Genomic DNA, 22,238 nt, shown 5'->3' with positions numbered 1-22,238 from the left:
AACGTTTTGAGACAAAATAAATTATTTCGATTATTATATTTTTTTAATATATTTTTTTATTTTTTATTTTTTATGATCTCCCTACAAATGTTTTATTAAGCATTTCTATGAATTAAATTAAGCAAAGAAAAACTCAATGGCACCCTATTGCAGCCAAAAATTTCGATCGACCTCTGGCAAGCTTTTCGATCCCAATCATCTAAAATGGACGAAAATAAGAGTGGCTTAGAGGATCCAAAGTGTACTCTGAGGGATCTCTCTGATGCCTAAAGAAGGGATTGGTTTGAGAGATTGTAAGCAACAGTAAATTAATTGGGTTTTGAATGAGATACCTTTGCTTTCTCCGTGTTACCCCTCTTATAGTAGCGAGGTTTGACTCTTGAGGAGATCTGTCATTATGACGTCGATCACTCCAACCATTACAGCACTAGTTTGGATCTCTCTAGTCATCATTGGATTGGAGGTGATTGCTCTGTCAGAATAGTTGACTTGGATAATGACTGCCCCCATCAATGCTAAGTCTTGACTTCCTTTTACTCTGGGATTGATTTTTTTGGGGCATATCAGTCCCCCCCCCCCCCCCCAGTTTTGAATTTTCAGAACTTGTTTTTGAAACTTCGAAAATTGTCCTATCTCTCCCTCTCTCCCTTTTTTCTTTTTTCTCTTTGCCTCGAGCCGATGTCACAGGTCGACTAGTCCAAGCCGATATGGGAGTTAGTTCGACTTTGCCGAGCCAAAGCCAAAGGCAAGGGAGGACGGCTTCACCGAGCTAGTGTGGGTGCCAGTTCGGCTTTGCCAAGCCAAAGCCACAGGAGGTCGGCTTCACCGAGCCGGTGTGGGTGCCAGTTCGACTTTGCCGAGCTAAAGTCACGGGAGGTCGACTTCAAATAGACATGCTTGTTCTATCACCAATTTAATTTATCGGTTCGACTTCAAAGGATCAATTACCAATCCAATTTTAAAACCATAATAATCACGCTAAATTTGCATATTTCAATGTCGCTTACATTAATAATCTAACCTTTATGTTTGTTCTAAAATATTAAAGGGGAACATTGTCTTCTACATTGTGTGCTTACAAGTTTGCACCCAACGAATTTTTTTTGATAGAACTAAGGGTCGGGTTAAATCGAGGATTTTACGTAAGGAAAAGAAAGGAAAGAAAAGGAAAATAAAAAAGAAACTCATTTTCCATTATATTTTTCTTCATCATCAAATATTATCCAAAAGAAAACTCATTTTTCTTTAATGATGTGTAAAATCAAAATTTTATTTATAAATTTGATATATTTTTTATTTTTTTTCTTATTTTCCTTAATGACCAATTTCATGGGGATTCCTCAATATTTTTCTTTTCTTTTTCTAATATTTTCTGAGTTCCAAAGAGGTAGCTTATATGGATGGGTGTTTGCTCAGGGCAGACCATATGAAACAGAAACAAAAGAAAATGAAGAAAAATATGTCTCCAGAAAGAAAAAGGGCTTTGTTTACATACATCAATACTACACATAATTGAGTTGCACTTCTCTGCTTATGTCGAAATCAACAAACATTCAGAAGTTCCAAAATACACAACACCATATGAATCAGCTACAAGTCGTCTTCACAGAAAACTTCTTCTAGCTAGCCCTTCTGGTTTTCCAAGGTAATTGGCGAAATCGGAGAGTCAGCATAAGAAATAGAGATCAGTTCAGATCTATACTCATCGGTTCCACTACCACTGGCCACAGCAATCCCATTTACATGGTGAAAATTTCCCAGTTCATGCTTCGAATCGAAAACCTTATCTGGCACAACATGAGAGATCCCAATAAGCAGCTCTCGAACAATCTCCTTGCCTTCCTCGTGAGAAACCCCAGCGCCCACTTCTTTGATCTCCATACAATGTCAAAATTTATCTCCTGCATTAATCAAATCATATTACTTTCGTTGGCAAACGATGACACGCGCAAAACTTTTAAGTGCTACTACGACCTACGTCTCCAAGCTATCTGTTAAGTCGTTTTAAACCCTACAAGACACCAAATCCTTTTTCCCTTCTTGTAGATTCTTAATCAACTTTTTGTTTCTTTTACATAATCACAACAACGAGCCAATGCATACAACCACCCCCCATTTGGCTCCCAAGAAAAAAGAAACACAGAAAATAAAAAATATTCTAAACATTTAGGTTTCACAAAAATCAAATGAGTCGAACAACAAAAAGATTAAAGATTCACAAGTTCAAATTCACCTCCTCCTCCTCCAAGGCACCACACAGAGTTTAAGATTACAACAAGATCGTCAAGCTTCTGACAACATAAAATCAAAAATTTCAACGTTATATCATAACAGAGAGAGAGAGAGAGAGAGAGAGAACCTTTGGCCTTGAAGGTGGAGTTCTTAAACTTTGGCCGGCCTTTGAGGATTTAAATCTTTGTCGGCAACTCAGAATTTATATTGTTAGATTTAACTTAAAACATTCACTAAAAAAAGGGGGTTTGTTGACGGAGAAAATTTTTGGATGGTCCTTCCATCATTATGTTGACGCCATGAGTTGTCATCTTTGACCCTTAAAATATATAATCTAAAAATACTTTTCAAGTGAAGAATAAAGATAGCAATTGTTTGATATTATCTTTACGTTATATATATATATATATATATAAGCCTTAGATGTTAGTACATGCCTTCATGGGACGTTTCGTTGGCCTTCCCACGTGTAGTACTATTTTTTTTTTTTTATTCTGACTAGGGATGTAATCGGTATATTACGGTTGGGTTTTGGGTCAAATAAAAAACTGAATTGAATCTTACGACTTTTAGTATTAGGGGTGTAATCGGTTTATTATAGTTCGATTATGGATTAAATTGAAAACCAAACTGTATTCGGTTATGATTTTTTCAGTTTTTAACCGATTTTCACAAGGTTCATTGAGAATCTATTTTATATTTTGATTTCTAAATATTAAATGGATGTATGATGTATTAACATATTAATTAAGTAATTATATTAATTTATATATAATTTAAATTTAAATCCGTTCTTTTAATTTTCGGTTCGGTTATATTTTGGAAATCAAAACCAAAACCAAATACCAAAAAATCAAACTGCTTGTGATTTCAATACAATTTTCAATTTTTCGCTAATTTTTGTACACCCGAAGCATCACTGCAACCCCAAACCCAACATGTTCCTTAACAACTTAACAACCAAATAAAAAAATTATCCATGTCCCATTCCATCCCTCATAAGGGCTCGTCGGTGGTGGAGTCCCCACGTCATCAAAATAAATAAATAAATAAATTAGGCTTACAATGGGCTAAAAAATATATGTGCAAATAATAATTAATGAGAACAATCAAATGTATAATAAGGAACATGTTGGAAAAATAATAAAAAAATAAAAAAAATAAATTAATAATAATAGTAATATAAATATATATATACTTATCAAAAGTTGAGATTCGGAAGGACATTATCATCAAAGTTGAGTTTGCACCTGCGAACTAAGAGTGAAGCGACTGCTGTCCTTAATTAATTTGATGTTTTAATTTCTCAATAAGACGCTATTTTTATTTTATAAAATTTCCTTCAAGAAAAGCTTTTGATGCTCCAAAAAATCTCCTCAAGTTTTACTGACCGTTTAGTAGTGGAAAATATTTTTTATTTTTTATTTTTAATATTTTCTAAGAAGTCATAAAAATTTTAACTTATTTTTTAATTTTTTAAAAGATTCATATTAAAGAGGTAGAAAATAAAAATTTTATTTGAAAATACAAGATAATTTTTTTATTTTTCATCTGTAGATTTCAAATTTTCTTTCTACTTTTTCAAATAACATGTGAGGTAATATTTTGGACATTTGGTTTCGGGGATTAATTTTGAATTCGTAAGAATTTGAAAGAAACTCAATACAACACCTGCACAAATCAAAGATTAGGATTTGAACTCATACTCCGATATATAGGATAGAAGTTTAGAGAATAATTATATATATATATATATATATATATTTCAACTTTTCGAATATATAAAATTGGAAAACATGGTGCATTTTTGTAATTACTTGAAAATTAGAAATAAAAATTAAAATTAATTTAGCAAGCAAATAGTGGAAAAATCTTTTATTATTGTTCATCGATTTTGTATAACTGTCCTAAAAAGAAAAAATTACTTAGTTTTTCATTTAATTTTTGAAAAATAATAAAAATTATTTTTTACAACTGAAAAATATGTATGTATTTATGTATTGTCACATACATAAAACTAATATATTTGGTAAAGATTTTATTAATTTACAACATGAAATATATAAGAAATTATTATTTCTTAATTTCTTCATAGGCTTAGTTTGGAACAAAACATTATGAAAAGAAAGAAAATATAAAAAATTCACTTTCTCAACTAAGAAATAAAACAAATTAATAAACAAATTTAAAATTTTGTATAATATTAATAGTTAATTTTTAATTTTTAATTATTTTAAATAAATAATTATTTTTAATAACATTTAATGCAAATAAAAAATATACTAAAAAATTATTTTCTTTATTTTCCTTTCATATCTTATGACAAAATGTCTGATTTTCACTCTCTCATTTTATAAAAACCATCAATAATTTACTGAAATTTAATTTTATTAATAAAGCAGATCTTTTATTACTCGACCGTTCAATATATGTGAAAAAATTTCCCCTAATTAAATGTTATTTTTATCCTTTTTATTCAAATTACGATAACAAACAACATCTATTTAATAAATTAAGTTGAGAAATTAGGGACTGATTTTCTGATTGATCGGTTCGATCGGCTGAATCAAAAAATGACCTTTGCAATAACATAATTATGTTATTATATTTAAAAAATAAAATATGTAAAATATTAAGAATCACTCATAAATGAAAAAAAAAATACCAATAATTGTAACGCTGGCTACAAAATATTTGTTGGTCTTTTTAAAGCCAAGTGAATGCTATATTTCATAGCATAACAATCCAAGCAAAAATTATTAGGAGAAAATGATGAATCAATTGGGCTGAACAAACTAGCTCAAATTGCGGGGTAGATCAACTAAGGTTTTTTTCTCATTTATTTATTTATTTATTTATTTTTGCATTTTATACGAAGGAGAACTAATATTCAATTTTATAATTTTACTTTATGAAGTATGAACTTTGAATTATTAATTTATAATTTTATCTAGCAATATGTTTGATAAGTTATTACAATTTTAAAAATACTAAACTATGTAATTTTTTTTTTTTTAGCATTTGTTTAGTCATTTAATTGGCATAAAACTTATATATGACAAATATTTTGAAGCATTATAATTAACTTAGTTTGTTTTTCTAATTTATTAGTATTATTTGTTTATTTTCTTTTTCACATATTTTTTAAAATAATGATATAATCGTATTGTCATACTTTTTTTCAACTGGTTGACTTAGACTAGTCAAACTAATTGGACTAATCAACTGAAAATTAGTTGGATGTATGATTCCTTTTACCAATTCAAATTTCAAAACATCAAACTTATTGACAAATCTTTTCAACATAATTTACTAAATTGATGTTATTTTCCTAATTTATCTTATCATAACTGAATGTAAGGGGAACTATCGTTTTATTAGGACAAAAATACAATTTTTTTTTTTTCTGTTAACCTAAACTATTAACTAACAAAAGGAATATATTTTTGCCCATAAACTTAAATTCAAGGGATCATTTGGTAGTTTTTAGAAACTTAAGGGCTGATGTGTTGTATTCAAAAAATTCAGAGCATGTTACTAATTTTTTTACTCAAAATAAAATTGGCATGAAATGAAGCTTTGTTAGGATAAAAAAATGCTCCCTAAATCAAAGACATCTCCAACCAAAAAATAAAATTGTCACAAGACTACTATATACCTTCCATTACAATCTACAAGAAAAGGGACCTAGTATATTATTTTACAATTGTTGCCTCCAAGCATAAGCTTGGGTGGTAAGGACGGATTCTCTCGCAGGCCGTTTGACGGAGAGATTGAAGGTTTGAACCCAGCCAGTCCAAGTGTACATCCGCAATTTACTCCTATACATGTGGAGAGCGCCGTGCATGCAGGTAAAGAATAAGTCTCTCTCGCCAGTCCCATCAAGTTGTGTGCCAGATGGCGTGGCCCAAAGGAGAGTATCTGCTGGTGATGCTAGGGATGACAGGAACCCACGCAATAAAAAGAAAGGGTAAAAGAAAAAAGGGGCCCCGTATCCCATGACTTGACTTCCCACATTGGTATGTCATCATATCTTGCAACAAAATCTTTTGCTTCCTCTTCAACACACCCACCCTTTGAGCTGCGGCACAGCATCAGCACTTAAAAATGAAATAAAAACAGATTTTCAACCCTTACACCATCACTAGGCGCCCATCTCAGGCTCTCAGCCGAAGATAATAAACTCAGATGTGGAAACTGGAATGTAATAAACATGAACTAATAAGAACTTATTTCACTTTCTTGGGAAAACATGATGTGCTGCTCAATCCTGAAATATGGTAGCATTTCCTTCAAAAAATAATTATTACCATAATTCATTTTTACTTCTACAACTTTTAACTTTTACAATTCAGATATAATTTTTACAGCGCTGTCACTGAGCAAGGGACCAGGAGGAGAAAAAGTTCTCGCAAGGCATGGATCAGAATTCAGCTGCGCCAACTGTTTTGCCTCTTAGCTTCGAATGCTGCACCATCGTTAAGCATGTCTTGAGCATCAGTTTCCATTCCGAGCTTGGAGAGGGCAAGAGCCTGCAAGTAGAATGCAGTTGGCCACTCCGGCATGCACACCTGAGCCTGCATGGCATCCCTCAAGGCAAGTTCAGCCTGCCCATTCATCAAGTAGGAGAGGGCTCTCCTTGCAAACACAGTAGCCGAAGGAACAGACATCATCACTACTAGCTGTTCCTCACAAAAGAAAAAAGAAATCTCTGTTAACTATATAGCCCAGACACACCAGTCTTATAATACGAGTTTTCACTGGACTAAAATGCGAACACCATGAAAAAATGCCTGCAGTTAACTACATGTCAGAAGTACCCATTATAAAGACTACAAGGACAGGTTTGTTTGTGGAAAAAAGTTTTAAATTTTCTACACAACTGCTTTCTAAACTTGAACAGTGTCTAAAGTATTCCACAGTGCATAAAATAGTTTCTGCTAATGCTTAAATATTTGAATGGATTTCCTGAACTGCATCTCTGAATCTGTATTGCACCAATAAAATGACAACTCATCGGTTGCTTATAAAATGACAATTTGGTATGGGAGATAATGAGTCAATATAACCATCTGCCAGTTATATGCTTTCACTTCATACTTCATATTCATATGGAAGTCTGAAAATTTGAAGATGTTTATGCCTGTAGCAATATGGTCTATTCTAGTAGGCACGCAGTAATAGTATACAACAAACAAATGTCTCACAACTATAATATGATAGCTAAACTTTTAGGTTTTGAAAGGCAATCAAATTAATAGCCTATAAAAGGAAAATTGGCAATCCATTCTGAACAAACATCTAACCTGGAATGGTCCCACAAAAAATATCCTTGATGAAATCATCATCCATTATATATAAGTATGATGGGAAGGGAGATAGGAAACATAAACCAACCTTCGAATAATAATCAATTGCATTCTTGAAATCCTTGTCCCTAAATGCAATGTCCCCATATTTCTTTGTATTCAACATCTCTTGCACTTGCTGTGTCCACTCTTGAAATGAAAGCTACAAAGAAAGATCAAGTTGTCAGAGGAGCACAACAAAGGATGTGAAGTCTATAAAAAATAATGAAAACTATCAAAAAAAAAAAATCTAACAAAACATATCTATTAATGAAAAGAATATTAACAATGAATGGAGGATAAGAATCTTCTCGGTTGAACATAAAACTAACAGACAAACGAAAATGCAATTACATTAAAGCTGCCCTGCCAACCTCTTTGGACATCAGCCAGCGATAGAACCTCAAAAAAACCAAAAAGAATGTGGCCTAAAAGAGTAGAAAAATAACTTTCTCCCAAAATAAAAAGGAGGGGGGGGGGGGGGGGGTGTCTTGTCTCTGAACATTCTAGCATTCCTTTCAATCCATAGCACCCAAAAACTCCTTCCTGTTTTTTTCTTCCCAAAGCCCCATAACTTTACCTTTAAAAAATCAAAAATAGGTTCTGGAGCCACACAGTCCTCTCCAAAAAAAAAAACAAAAGAAAACAGATTGTTCCACATGTGTCTCGCCACCTTGCAATGAAAAGGCAATGGCTAGAATTCTCATTTGAACCACTGCACAGCATACAAATGTCTGGATTAATTGCTTTGTAGGGCCCCCTAATATATAACACATCATGCCTATTGATTTTATTGAGTATGAGTCCAAATTTTTCCCAAACTTTGAATGGTCCCAAACAACTTTGTTTAAAAGGAAAGGTCTAGGATTTGTGGATTTAGTAAGATTAGAGAAAGAAAAAAGCATTGAAGAAAAGGTACCCAAAGTGTCCCCAAACCAAAGCCTTGTGTCCCTCTGCAAATTTGGCAAGAAAGAATCCAACAAAATCAACAAACGACTCAACTCATCAACCACTCTTTCATTGAGACTTCTGAAAAAATGGAAATCCCAAGAAAAAGAGCCCCTCTGATTGAAAGAAAAAGCTGAAATTGGTGCCTCATGACCTGACGAAAATCTAAACAAACGCGGCACGAACAACGCCAACAAAGATTCAACAAGCCAAATATCCTCTTAGAAACAAATTTTATCCCCAATCCCTGCTTTGAAACGAGTGAATGGAAAGAAAAGACAAGCTACCTGTGAAACAAATTTCCAAGGACTTGCACAAGTAGCATTGCCACTTCTTTGGAATTCCAACCATTCCTATACAAACCATATTTACTCTATGCCATAAAGGAATTAGGTTCTAAAGCAAACCTCCATAACCATTTCCCACAATAAATCTCATAATAATTTCCAAATTCCCAGCCTCTAGAAGGTAATCTGAAAAGGGATAGGAAATAAATGTGAATATTGGAGGAAGCACTAATAAGCATGATTCTACCACCTACTGCCCACAAATCTATTGCCCAATCTCTCAATCACGGGATCCCAAAAAACATCAGACAGAGATTTACCCCCTAGACAAAGACCAAGATATGATAACAACCAAGAAAGGGATTCACAATCTGCTAAGATCTAAAAATCTCTAAATCAGTACCACACAGTTTCTTTCCTGCTAAACCACCCTTAGACAAAATAATTTATAAGCCCAAAATTTTATCAAATTTTTGAAAATTTTGTATCCCCTGGGAGATGCTTTTAGTAATGTACTAATGTCGATCCATATCATCAACAAATGATGTCTCTTGGTAGACATCCAAAAATAGGAACAACAAATGATGAGAATCAACATTTTACAAGTGCGAGAATGAAGCACTGGCACAATGGGACAGTGGTACAATATGACATGGACAGGAAACATACAAAGACATGACAACAAATGTAATTTGTATTCTTCTTCCTCCTCTTCCTATCTAGTCCCAAAATCCTATAGGGATGAAGAGTCATGAATCAAGAAAGAAACCTTTTAAAAGATATCAGACACGATAGTCAAAGTACAAAATTAAACTGTCCCGATAAGTCCATGCTCCTGTTTTTTGTTTTAACCCCTATCTACACAAAAATGATATCATTATAATGGAAGGGAATTAACTTTTCAAAATGGTACTTCAAACTTGGGATGAGCATAAAAAGGGGGAAAAAAAAAAGAATCTATCTATCAAAATATGTACATGGAATAAAAAAATACTTACAATTTAAAGTAATACCATAGTAAACCGATGTTTTAAAAGGCTCACCTCAAGGCAAGGTATGCCTAAAAGGCTGAGGCACAATATCAAATATCAAATCCCAAAAAGGCTAACACATTACACCTTTAGGCTTGCGCATTTTTGTAAAAGGCAAGCCTTTCTAGTTGAGGCTTATGCATTTTGGGTATGTGATTCTCAAATTAGACTTGGCTAGAAAATTTCAACTCCATGTTCATATAAAGGTATGCCATTATGAGTTGATTTCTTAAATTCTTGAACCTCAATCTTTCCAAAATAACTGAAAGTTGTATCTCAGATCTTAAAAATAATTTAAACTCAGTAAAGTTATACCTATCTTTTGCCATTATTACGTAATGAACTCAGCAATTTTTGAATAGCCAATTATTTTACAGATTATATTTGATTTTTTTTTACTTTACATCTATGATTTTCTTAATCTTTTCTTTATTTTTAAAATATATGTAATTTATTTACATATTTTTATCTAAAAATAAAATTTTCAAAAGGCTTATGCCCCACCGCCTTAAGGATTATGCATCATCTCTTTAGGGTTAAAATCCTTCTTCCTTGCACCTACGCCTTTTAAAACATTGTAACTAACTATTGAAAGAAATGATTCTCCTTCACAAGAAACTTGAATCTCACTTCGTTAACACGCTTTTTTTTCAAACTTGAACGAACATACAAAGGGGGAAAAAATAATCTATCAAAATATGTACATGGAATCCAACCATTACACAATTTGAAGTAATAACTCAATGAACTATGGAAAGAAATGATTCTCCTTCATGTGAACTTGGATGTTGGGTCTCACTTCACTAACATCGTTTTTAATAAAAAAATATCTGGTTCTCCTTTGATGAGGCAAATCTAACTGAATGACAAATCTGATCTCTTATTGTTTTAGTAAAATACCATCTAATATCTCTATTCCAATTTGGGCTGAAAAGAACGATATAAATGATGGGAAGAAAATACTTGGTTGGCACACTCCCTGACTTGAAACCAAGGAATACATTTTGAAAAATAAAAAAAATGACAAAAGTAAGATATTCTGCGTGTTTTGGCATTCAAGGAAATAGAGTTGCCCCCTCATCAAACCTGGGGAAAAAAAACGGTTGAGCTAAAAGATCTCAATTCAAGAAATTTTCATGATACAGTGAGCACAGGTCTGACTCGACAGTTCCTTTACACAACATAATTCTAAAGGTGCAAGAGCTTAAAGGAAACACTACAACAACAACAACAACAACAAAATCAAGCCTTAGTCCCACTAAGTGGGGTCGGCTATATGAATCCTTTTCCGCCAATTTATGCGATCATGGACCATTTCTTTTGATAGATAGCTTAAAGGAAACACTAAATAATAAAAATAGTAGCATCACTTTGGTAGTTACAAGACAGTTACTCTGCAATTGTCACCTAGAAGTCAAACTAAAGACTATGAAAAAATCATAATAACCCAATTTACCTCATTTTCTGCACCTTCTTCATCTTTGTAACCTGTTTTAAGCAATATGTCATGTACAGCAGTAAGATCCATCCTCGCACAAGCCTTTCCAAGGGGAGAAAGCATAGTTGGCAAAACTGTTGTATTTTTAGGAAGGCCCATTAAGACATGAGATGCCACCTAAAGACGGCAACATGAATGTTCAGAATACTAGAACAGAAGGAATAAAATTAACCAAAAATCTTCCAGAACATCAAAAATCCCCAATAGTGATTCATCTTTTAGGGACAATATAAAATTTTACCTCTTTCTGCTTTTGAAGTGGTGCTACTGCTGTAAGAAGAAACTTAATATCAGGCCGATCTCTCGCTTCAGACTGAAGACATTTTGAAGCAAGTTCAACCAATTTAGTAGCATCATCATTCGCATACTGCCCTTCCAATGAGGAATCCATCAACAACAATAAATTTTTTCCCCTCATCAAATCTAATGCCTGAAAGTGAAAACAGTATCATACCAATGAAATAGCATCCAGCATGATTTGCTGACCATAAGACATCAATATGCTTGTAAATATTGGATTGCCTAAATATTACCATTAGCAAATATTACCAAGCTACTGCAATACCAATAGAAAGGATATTACTCTACAAACAATGAAAAGATTTAGATACCTTCAAATGTCCATGAAGTCAACCCCATGATGTCATGTAGAGTGCATGTCTAAACCATTAAATTGAATAAACTGACAACACCAATTGAGATGCAACTAACCAACAGTGTTGAGGAAAATTCAGTTCCTATCTGTGGGTAGTTATCAAAGCAGTGCATTTTTAAGACACAGAATTATTGTGCAGATCAGTAAATTAGCAATTAATATAACATAGTATGGATACATTTCATAATTCATAATTAGAAAATTGAAAAATTCAATAAATTAGGAATCACAATGAAATTTTATGAAACTTTCAAAGCCAAGTCTAGGCATCCATGTTGATACTCCAGTGGATCATCTGAGATAGTTTGCCATTTCATACAATATAAACTCAGTTTTACAAATCAAATTGACTCTGATAATAGATATCCCCCAGCAGCTATTGACTATCAGGCGGACAAACCAGATCTACGTGAATTATAAATATAAGCTCTTGGGAAAATAAATAATTTGATAAAGAATTAAAATGTTGTCAGACAGATAGCTGGAAACTGCTTCTATAAAACAATTCATGAATTGATAACAGTTTGCTGCAGCATAACTGCAAGCTGGTGAGATATAAACAAAAACGGATAGAAGTATTAAGGATTTGCAAAAATATGAAAACTGAGTGTCGACTTGTACAGAAGGCAGGCAACATACATGGCTTGGAGGAATGTGCTTCCCGCTCAACAGGTCCAACAGAACTGTTCCATAGCTGTAGATAACACTCTCTGGAATGACCCTGCCTGCAGAATTTCACCGTCAAAACAAACTGGATATAAATTCTCATATATCAAGAACCATCAATTTTATTCCAAAAAATATCACAGCAGTATAAAGAATAGATAATATTGCTTACACATGAATGTATTAGCTCAGGTCTTGTGGTTCATGAGCAACAAGAAATTGAAAATAAAATGTTGCTGTCAATACTTCTCTACATATGCCTCCTAAAACATCACTCAAGCCAGAAGTGTATTGCTGTACAACCGCCACCATATTTTTTGTATGATAATTACTGAAGCAAATCTGGAGATACTCCTTTTCAAAAGCATGAAGTGAATGCTACATACGAGTATGCAAGTTATGTTGAAAGAATTATGTACCTACACCGGCTAAATGTGCTACAGAATTTCCAGAATTTCTTAACCATTTTACATTTTCTCTGTTGTTAATTCTTTTTGGATATTATCAGTTCTTATTATATGCTTCATAAAAGAAAAAGAAAAAAAAAAAAGAAAAAACTATAGCTACAAGGGTTCATGTACCACTGTGGAGAGTGAACTGTTTCATCTTGAGTTTCCACTTAGGGCATCATTAGCATCCGTTGTCTACATCCATGTATTATTTTTACAGTGGGCATCTTCTTTGGCAGCACAGCAAAAAAAGTTCCAACCAGATTCACACACTACATTTCTATAAACTGTCCAAGAAATAATAGTTGCTACTCATACATTAAAAAAAATGCATGATTCAGTGACTAATTCTTCAAGATGCATAATTGTGCACATACTAAATGACGAATCATGTGCAATGCACAGCAATGTCTAAATTAATTTACTGAACTGTATGATAACAACAATATGCAAATAAGAGCAACAAGAGTACTAATTTCCAGAAAGAACCTAAAAACAAAATGACAAAAAATATATTTAGGACATCACTCGAGATAGGATAATGATTAAAAAAAAAGGTAGATGGTGAGGTTCTGGCAACACTGTTTAGGAGGTGAAGATAAAGCAAGGTGTCTGTGTGTGCACAAAATAAGTCAAAAACTTGGGATAAAATAGAGAGCATAGCAGTTGCAGCAACACAAGAAGCTTCCTGGAATAGCAACACAAAGGAGCTGTCCAGCAACAAAATTTTATCATTAATTAATGAGACATTGATTAAGAAATATAGAAAATCTTGAAAAAAATAAAAAAGCAAGGGAAAAAAAAAAACTATAGTGAAGCTAGACATAGAGCTTATGATACTTTATGTACTAGACTAGATACAAAAGGAGAAAAGGACATTTACAAGCTAGAAAAAGAAAATGCAAAGATTTAGGTGATGTAAAATGCATAAAGGACGAGAATGACAATGTCTTGACTAGACAAGAAGATACTTTGATAAGTTGTTCAATGAAAACCAAAATGAAAGATTGAACTTGGAAGTGACAAATGAGAAGAAGACTTTCTATAGGATATTTTTTCACAAAATTAGAGTTCTTGAAATTAAGATGACATTAAAAAAAAAATGCAAAGCGGGAAATCTATAAGACCAAATAAAATAGCAATTGAAGTTTGGAAATGTTTATGAGATAAAGGAAATATTTGATTAACTAATCTATTCAACATTAGTATAAAAACCAAGAAAATGCCGAAAGAATGGAGAAGTACGTCAGTACCTCTATACAAAAACAAAGACAATATTCAAAAATGTAATAACTATTGTGGAATTAAGATTATGAGTGATACAATGACATTATGGGAAAGGGTAATTAAACATAGAATAAGGCCAGAAACGAGAATTTCATAAAATAAATTTGGTTTTATGCCTAAGAGATCAACAATAGAAGTTATTTATCTTTTAAGAAGCTTAATAGAAAAGTTTATCAAAAAGAAATGGGGTTTGCATAAGGTTTTTATTGACCTAGAGAAAGCTTATGATAGAGTACCTAGGAAAGTTCTTTGGTGGTTCTTAGAAAAGAAGAGAGATTGCAGTAAATATATTGAGTTCATTAAGGATATGTATGATAGAGTAGTGACTGGCGCTAGGACTATAGGATGGAAATCTAGAGATTTTCCAATCACAATAAGTGTACATCAAGGTTTACTTTGAGTCCTCATCTTTTTACTTTAGTGATTGATGAACTTACTAAGAATATTCAAAATGAGATCCCTTGGTGTATGTTGTTTGCAGATGATATCGTGTTGGTTGATGATGGTAGGAGCGGAGTGGAATCTAATTTAGAACTAGGAGAGCCACATTAGAGTTTGTAGGGTTAAAGATAAGTAGGAATAAGACAAAATTTATGAAATGAAATTTTAATAATGCAAGGAATAGTAGCGGAGCCGGAGAGAAGATTAAACTTGATAATCAAAAGATTAATAGCACTTATAGATTTACATATCTTGGATCTATTGTGCAAGCTGAAAAAGAAATTGAAGAAGGCATAGTACATAAAATAAAAATAGGTTGGCTAAAATGGAGGAATATATCAAGTGTGCTGTGTGATCGTAGAATATCCTTAAAATTAAAAGGAACGTTTTATAAGACAGCTATAAGGTCAGCTATGCTTTATGGTTCAGAATGTTGGGCAACTAAGAAACATGTACAAAACGTAAAAGTTACTAAAATGCGAATGTTAAGGTGGATGAGTGGTATAACATTAAAAAATAAAGTAAAAAATGAGCTTATACATAATAATTTAGGCATAACACCAATCAAAAACAAGATAAGTAAGGGCAGCTTAGATGATTTGGGCATTTGAAACACATGCCTAATAGAGCACCTATGAGGAGGAGTGAGTCAGTTATTGTTTTTGCATGAAATGGGGTAGTAGGCCCAAAATAACTTGGAATGAGGTAATAAGAAAGGATTTAATAGCCCTTAATCTAATAAAAGAAAACGCTCTCGATGGGGTGAATTAGCGGAAAAGGATTCATGTACCGGTTCCCACCTAGTGAGACTAAAGGTTTCTTCTTGTTGTTGTTGTTGTTGATTAATGAGACAATGGCTGCAAACCTATGGAAACGACCATTATTTCTAAGAAACCTAAGAGCAATTTCATTGATGTCCAAAAGATTTACAAAAGAAATTGTCAACCTAGCATAGGTAGCCATATAAACCAACAAAAGATCAAGAATTTCTAAAATGACATTAAAAAAATCAAAATGGCAAACAATGCAATTGAAAACAGGGAAAGCTAAAATTCCCCACACAGACAGCTCCTTGCAATTACAGTTCTCTCTTGCACATGCATACAACCTAGTGTGCATGCTCTCCCACCACAGCACAAATGTGGGAAAGTTCATCTATACAACTATTTGATGTGAAATCAGGAAACTGCAAAAATATATATATATAAAGTTGGTTCAAATGGATATGAGGATAGAATACTTGATCAAAACTGACCTGTCAATCATATTATTTAATACACTTAACTAAATAAAATTATTATTAATTTAGGATAAAAGACAGAGACCTCCTCCAAGGTTTCAAAAATCTCATAGACCTCCCCAGAGATTTGATTTTTGGGACACTTATAACCCTCAAAAGGCTAGTCTTTTTGCCAATTATAAAGAAAGGTCCACGTATTTTTGGAAAACCACATGGAAAGTTAGTGGAATTTTTTAAATCTCAAGGGAGCTCCCTAAGATTTTTGAAATCTCCAGGGAGGTCCGTGTCTTTTTCCCGAACCTCAGGGTAGGTTAGTGTCTTTTACCCAAAAATTTAAAATTTTAAATAAACTGCAACAAAAATTTAAATGGGTTACTAATGCACCTAGCGTGTGATTTACATAACCACTAGTAACATATATAGAATGCAGATATAACCAAAAAGGCTTCAGATATCCTTCAGTTTGTGACTCTTTGAGTGAAAGGAACAGGAGAGCTCTTAAAGTGTTCAGAGCTTAAATTCTTAACTTACAGATGAACCTTAGCACATTGTTCCTTCGGCTCAGTAATTCCTGCTCATTTTCTATAGGGTTCATATGTTTTTTCAGTGATTTGCCTTTTTGCAAATAGGTTTTTGTTTTGACACACTACTTGTGCATATGGCACACAGCCCCCATTTCCCATCCATCAACACAAATATACTAGTGCTCTTCCAAAATTAATTTTAAAAAAAAAAATCCTTTCACAGATGCATATGACAAAAGTCCAAATTCAAATCTCAATAAAATATGGAGTAGCAGAGCAATGCTGCCTTGTATTTCATTTGAATTGATGAAATGTCAGTCCCTAAAAATTATCCTACTCCTTGAGTTTATTTTCTCTAGGTTGCCAATGAACATTATGACGCTGCATCAACTACTAGAACATCAAGCTCCATCACAGAAACTAGCCACATTTCATAAATTATATAATGCACCTAGACAGTACAGGCAATAAAAAAACACACATAAAATAGACCAAGGTCCATCAATTTGCAATAAATTCATAATGAAATCCCAAAAACAACTAGAAGTACATAGTAGTAGAGAAAATTCCCATAAACAAATTTTAATCATTCCTAAGGAGACATATAATGTAATGCACCTGTCCGCAAAAATTCAGGAGGAGTATAAGCCAAGTTTGTGCTGTAGCTTTTCCCATCTCGGCTATTTTTCATAAGGCCAAAACTGGACAAATGAGGGTCACCATCCTGACATGAATGTAAAAGTAGTTACAAACACACAAAATTATTCAGTACCACAGTATGCATACATTAGCTAGATTCCTAGATCCAAATGCATACCCAAGAATTGGGGAAAGTAAGTGAACAATGGTCAAGGAACCATATGAAGCCTGCTAAAAATATTTCCCAGCTTGGATATTCTACAAGCTTTGCAAAATTCTATAAATTTACTCAAATTTGGATCAAGAACACTGATATTGTGAAAAAGTCAAATTCATCTATATTATAGAAAAGCAAGCCTTCCAACGATGGATGTTTTGACAATATCAGACAAGGATGCAAACCTCAGAATGCAAAAAAGAAACGGCAAAGCTTAGGACAGCCAAAATATGCATCCTCTTTGCTCCCCAATGCTCCCCCCACCCCCCATTTTAACAGTTGATGTTTTAGAGATTGAACCTCATCCACTAAACTAGAGTACTGGTAGGTGAAGGGAAAAACAAGTCCAATGTTCTATTTTGTTGCATATCTATTAAATTCTTGTGATTTTTTATACAGTAATTATTGGCCAATCATGCATTATAGTTCAAAATGTAAAAAAAACAATGTCCATTAAAAAAAAAATACATTTATACTTAGAATATGACATCATTCAAGTCAACATGTGACCAGGAATAAAAATTTAATAATAGTTAAACAGAGGGGAAGTTGACAAAAAAGGTCAACCATATTGGCCAATACAGTTCAGATATCATTTTCTTGTAATTAAGGCCAAACAAACAAAGCACAACCCACTAGAAGGCTCTAGTGTCAGTCAAACCCAAGCCTCTTTTCAAACTATTATGGAAGTGATATACTGACATTCAGGTGCAAGTCAACATAAACATCTAATGGGATTCCCTATTGAGTTCTGTCAGCAAAAAATAAAATTGCAAATTCCCTGCCATAACCTACTCTCCAGAGCACTTGATATGTGTATCCTCACCAAGTTGATCAATCAAACAAAAAAATAAGCAACAACAATAATAGTGTGCAACTAAACAAGGAATGAGCTGACAATGCATAAAAGTATGCATACCTCGTCAAATAGAACCCTATACGCATTCAAATCATGATAGATCTTCCGGTTTTCCGTATTACAATGATCAAGTGCCTGTGCAATATAGTATGCGACTCTCACACGCATCTCCCATGGCAATGGCTGCTTATCCCCTATAAAAAAAAATAACAATTATTGTCAAAAAACAATAATCAAATTTAATGAAAAATATATAATAAAAAAACCCCCCACAAATACAGAACCTAAGTATAATATATACATATATGTACTATGATTGATACATCTCAAAGCTTTACCAACTAGAACCACTAGTTTGCTTAGAAAGTGTGCACATATGAGAGAGAGAGAGAGAGAGAGAGAGAGAGAGAGAGAGCAGAGATCTTGCTGAACTAACTATAAACAGAGGAGATATTTAATAGTTTAAGAAACTATTAACCCACCATTGGTCAATTGATTAAACATAAAACTAATTAGCAAAAAATTGACAAGCAAATATGACATGAAGAATCAGGGGGAGAAAACAAAATGAACCCCAAAAAAAGGAATTGAATAAAATATAAGATGGAATAACAATGGGAACGAATTATTGTTAGCTAAAACCAACAATCGGTTATCACTCTTTATTTAAACATAAATCCGTAAGCTTCTATCATTCAAGATAGTAGGTTTGACTTGAAAATCAACTTTACATCAAAACAGCGTGCATTGGGAAGGTGCATCATAAAAAGTGACATCAGAAACTAGTTACCAGTAGCTTCTTTCAAAAAGGATGAATAATTGCAGCACAACTTCCAACAAGTTCTGCTTTACCCTCATCTGTCAGCGTCTTTTTCCAAATTTGGTTTTCAAAGGAAAAAAGTAAAAACCTGAAAGGCTGAACAGGCTGACCCAAAAGGCAAATGAATACATAACAAAGGAGAGGACTTCCATTTGTGGGAAACTAAAGGACCACTTTCTGATCAATTCTCAGTAGAGCATGGAACCAATAATTAAGTTATTTCTTAGCCCTGGTAAAGAAATGTGTTAAGAAAATAGAGAGGAAAATGACAACTGCAATACCCATTTTGATCATTTCACTACAACTCAGATAGGAACTCATAAAACACAACTCACTTCATATGCAACTGATAAAACACAATTCTAAAATTATATCTGTTATCCAGTACCATGGGCTATCAAATAAAGCAATATTTTCAGACTAACCCGTAATTCTAGAAATCTTCCAAATAAAGAATGACATCAGAAAATTACCAACTAAGAATACCAGTTGATGAAATTAACTAAACACCGAGAAAGAAAGAGAAGGAAGATTGATAGGATCATTGAATCATACAGTGGAAAAGATGCTTAGAAAGAGTATCATTGGGCATGTACTCAGCCACCAACAGCCGCTCGTCACCCTCCGCACAACACCCGATTAGATTCACCAATCTCTTGTGCCGAACCTTGCCAACCCCAGCAGCCTCCGCCTGCTCATCAAAATCAAAATCAATGCCAAACAAGTCATAAACCCTGACACCCTAGAAAATCTTGACCCTTATCCCTAAATATGAGAAATCAAAGTTCTAAGATTGAACTCTCTCGTGTGTTTCCCTTACTTTCTCAGCAACCAGAAGAGAACATAATAACAAAATACAGTAAAATGATAAAAATCTCGCCGCGGATTGTTGGCATCAAGCCAAAGCAGTTCGGGGAAGTATCTAATAGCCCAACTAAGAAAAAATCAAAAAAAGTCATCATTTTAGGCATTGTTTTGAGAAGCATTTCGGAGTACTTTTATTGCTTAGGACAAGGAAGATTGCACTGATCATGGCACTTTAAAACTAGAGAAGTGCTTCGAGAGTGCCAACCAGGCAACGCCGTCAGTTTTCTCTTTGTTTCCGTAACTTTCCGACCAACCAAACACTACAAACCGACGGAAAAACTAAAATCTCACCACAAATTGCTGAGCGTCAGGCCAAGACTGTTTGGAGAAGCGTTTAACGGCGACTAACCGATTGTTCTCGAGCCTGCCTCTGTAAACAACATTGGGAGCCTTCTCGCCGCTCTCGGAGACAATGTGATCGCAGCCGAATCCGTTGGTGGCCTTGCGAAGCTCGTTCAGCCCGAACTCCTTGAACGCCGAAACTGGCTGATCTTGCTCGCCCTGATCTACCTTAGCTTCACCCCCAAAACCCAAACAAACACCATAAACAACAATGCCAAAGCAGAGGTAAGATGGAGTAGAGGGAGAAACAGGAGAGAGAGAGAGAGAGAGAGAGAGAGAGAGAGAGAGAGAGAGAGAGAGAGAAAGAGAGACCTGAGTCGGGATTGGCGGAATCGGGGAGCGACGAGGGGTCATCTGGGGATTGAATATTGGCGGTTTTGGACTGCAAGCAACCCATGACTGCCGCCGCTGCTAGTGCTGGTGGTGCTGGTGCCTGCGGAGTGAGCTCTACATAGAAGCTATAAGGTGGTGTAGGCGTTGAAGATTGGTGATGAAGCCAGAGAAACAAAACCAAAGCCCAAAAACAAAACCAAGAAACGTTTCCGAGTGTTTTAGCTAGGCAGAAATACGTTGCAAAATGTTTTGCCGCAGCAATGGAAGCAGGAAAAACAATAACAATAACAATAACAATAACTGGGGAGAAAGGAAGAAAGGAAGTAGAAAGTTCGGCCAGTGAAATGAAAACAGCCTAACAAAAGGCTACGAGTAAATCTGTGAAAAGGGACAGTTGAGAGACTTGAGAGAGAGAGAGACGAGGGGTCACATGATAAGTCCATGATGGGCACGTGCCTATCGTGTGAGGAGTTCTTCCACTGTGCCTAGAAAATTGAGACTCGCTACGCTGTGGCGCGATCCACGACGAGAAAGCTGTCCTCAATGGGGACGTGGCAAACTTAGGGGCTTTTCGGTAATTTAAAGGGCGTGTTTTCAACACCCACGCACGCTGCTCGCCCTGAGGTCGCATGGGAATCCGCTCTGATCTTGATTCTTCCATTCTCAGCCGTCGGATTAAAATATCCGGAGGAGCTAGCATCCAGGCACTTTGGCCACGTGGCGAAATAGCGCAGCGTGTGTGAACTGTAATTGCGTTGGGAATTAATTTTGCGATTCAAGTGGACCCCAACCAGATCCATCTTATGCACAACCCAACTCCTATTAATTGCGCTTTTTTAAAATTTTATTTTAACTCAATCTGTTTATAAAATAATTTCACACGAGAAACCAAAAAACGTAATAAAAAAAAATTATAAATGAATTTTTATCTTGTCTCATACTCTATCTTGAGAAATAATTATTTAATTTAATTGATTAATTATTAATAAATTATTTAAAAAACATATTTTATCACAATGTCAATTATAAATGTATGCTTTGATATGCATATCATCATAAATAAATAATAAATATATTAAACTTTTGACAACCATTCATAATTGAATTAAATTTCTTTACAATTTAATTTTAAACTACTACTAACGATTGAATTACTTAACACAATTAAATTAATAAATTCTATAATTATTAATAAATGAATTAATTTACAAGACAACAAATAAAATAAGTAATATTTTGAAGATCCCTATGAATAAATTATTCATATTTTAAAACCTCCTCACAAATTTATAATACAATTTTTTCACTACTATTAATAATTAAATTAATATATTTGTAGCCACTAACAATGATTCAATTAATAATTTCTCAATCATTAACAATAATTAAATTGATACATTAGATTACAAGATACCAATCCATATAGTTTGCAATGAAGAAATATGTTTTGGTCTTTCTGGCATTCATCCCCTGCAAAAAATCACCGGAGAAATCGGATAAAGAATTTGTCTCACATTTTGTATTTCCAATATCAAATTCAAATATGGATAATAAA

At 33.8% G+C, this 22,238-nt stretch overlaps 1 protein-coding gene and 1 long non-coding RNA gene across 2 annotated transcripts; both read right to left on the bottom strand.

The window, feature by feature from the left end:
* Positions 1-1,448: 1,448 nt before the first annotated feature.
* Positions 1,449-2,612, bottom strand: LOC131164595 (uncharacterized). Its single transcript, XR_009139288.1, has 2 exons — positions 2,360-2,612; positions 1,449-1,901 (listed from the first exon to the last, which is right to left on the bottom strand). It is a non-coding gene; the product is annotated as an uncharacterized LOC131164595 (long non-coding RNA).
* Positions 2,613-6,437: 3,825 nt separating this feature from the next.
* Positions 6,438-21,102, bottom strand: LOC131164307 (serine/threonine-protein kinase BSK2). The gene is made up of 10 exons (XM_058121401.1): positions 20,663-21,102; positions 20,300-20,523; positions 19,697-19,832; positions 18,382-18,515; positions 17,225-17,330; positions 12,639-12,724; positions 11,586-11,774; positions 11,303-11,461; positions 7,630-7,743; positions 6,438-6,914 (listed from the first exon to the last, which is right to left on the bottom strand). Exons 1-10 carry the CDS (start codon positions 20,745-20,747, stop codon positions 6,663-6,665), a joined length of 1,485 nt encoding a protein of 494 aa, XP_057977384.1. The 5' UTR covers positions 20,748-21,102; the 3' UTR covers positions 6,438-6,662.
* Between the last annotated feature and the right edge of the window lie 1,136 nt (positions 21,103-22,238).

Source organism: Malania oleifera, chromosome 9 (assembly GCF_029873635.1).
Source record: "Malania oleifera isolate guangnan ecotype guangnan chromosome 9, ASM2987363v1, whole genome shotgun sequence".
Lineage (NCBI taxonomy): Eukaryota > Viridiplantae > Streptophyta > Magnoliopsida > Santalales > Ximeniaceae > Malania > Malania oleifera.
The sequence above is the reverse complement of the archived record's forward strand: the minus strand, read 5'-3'. Positions and strand labels throughout refer to the sequence as shown.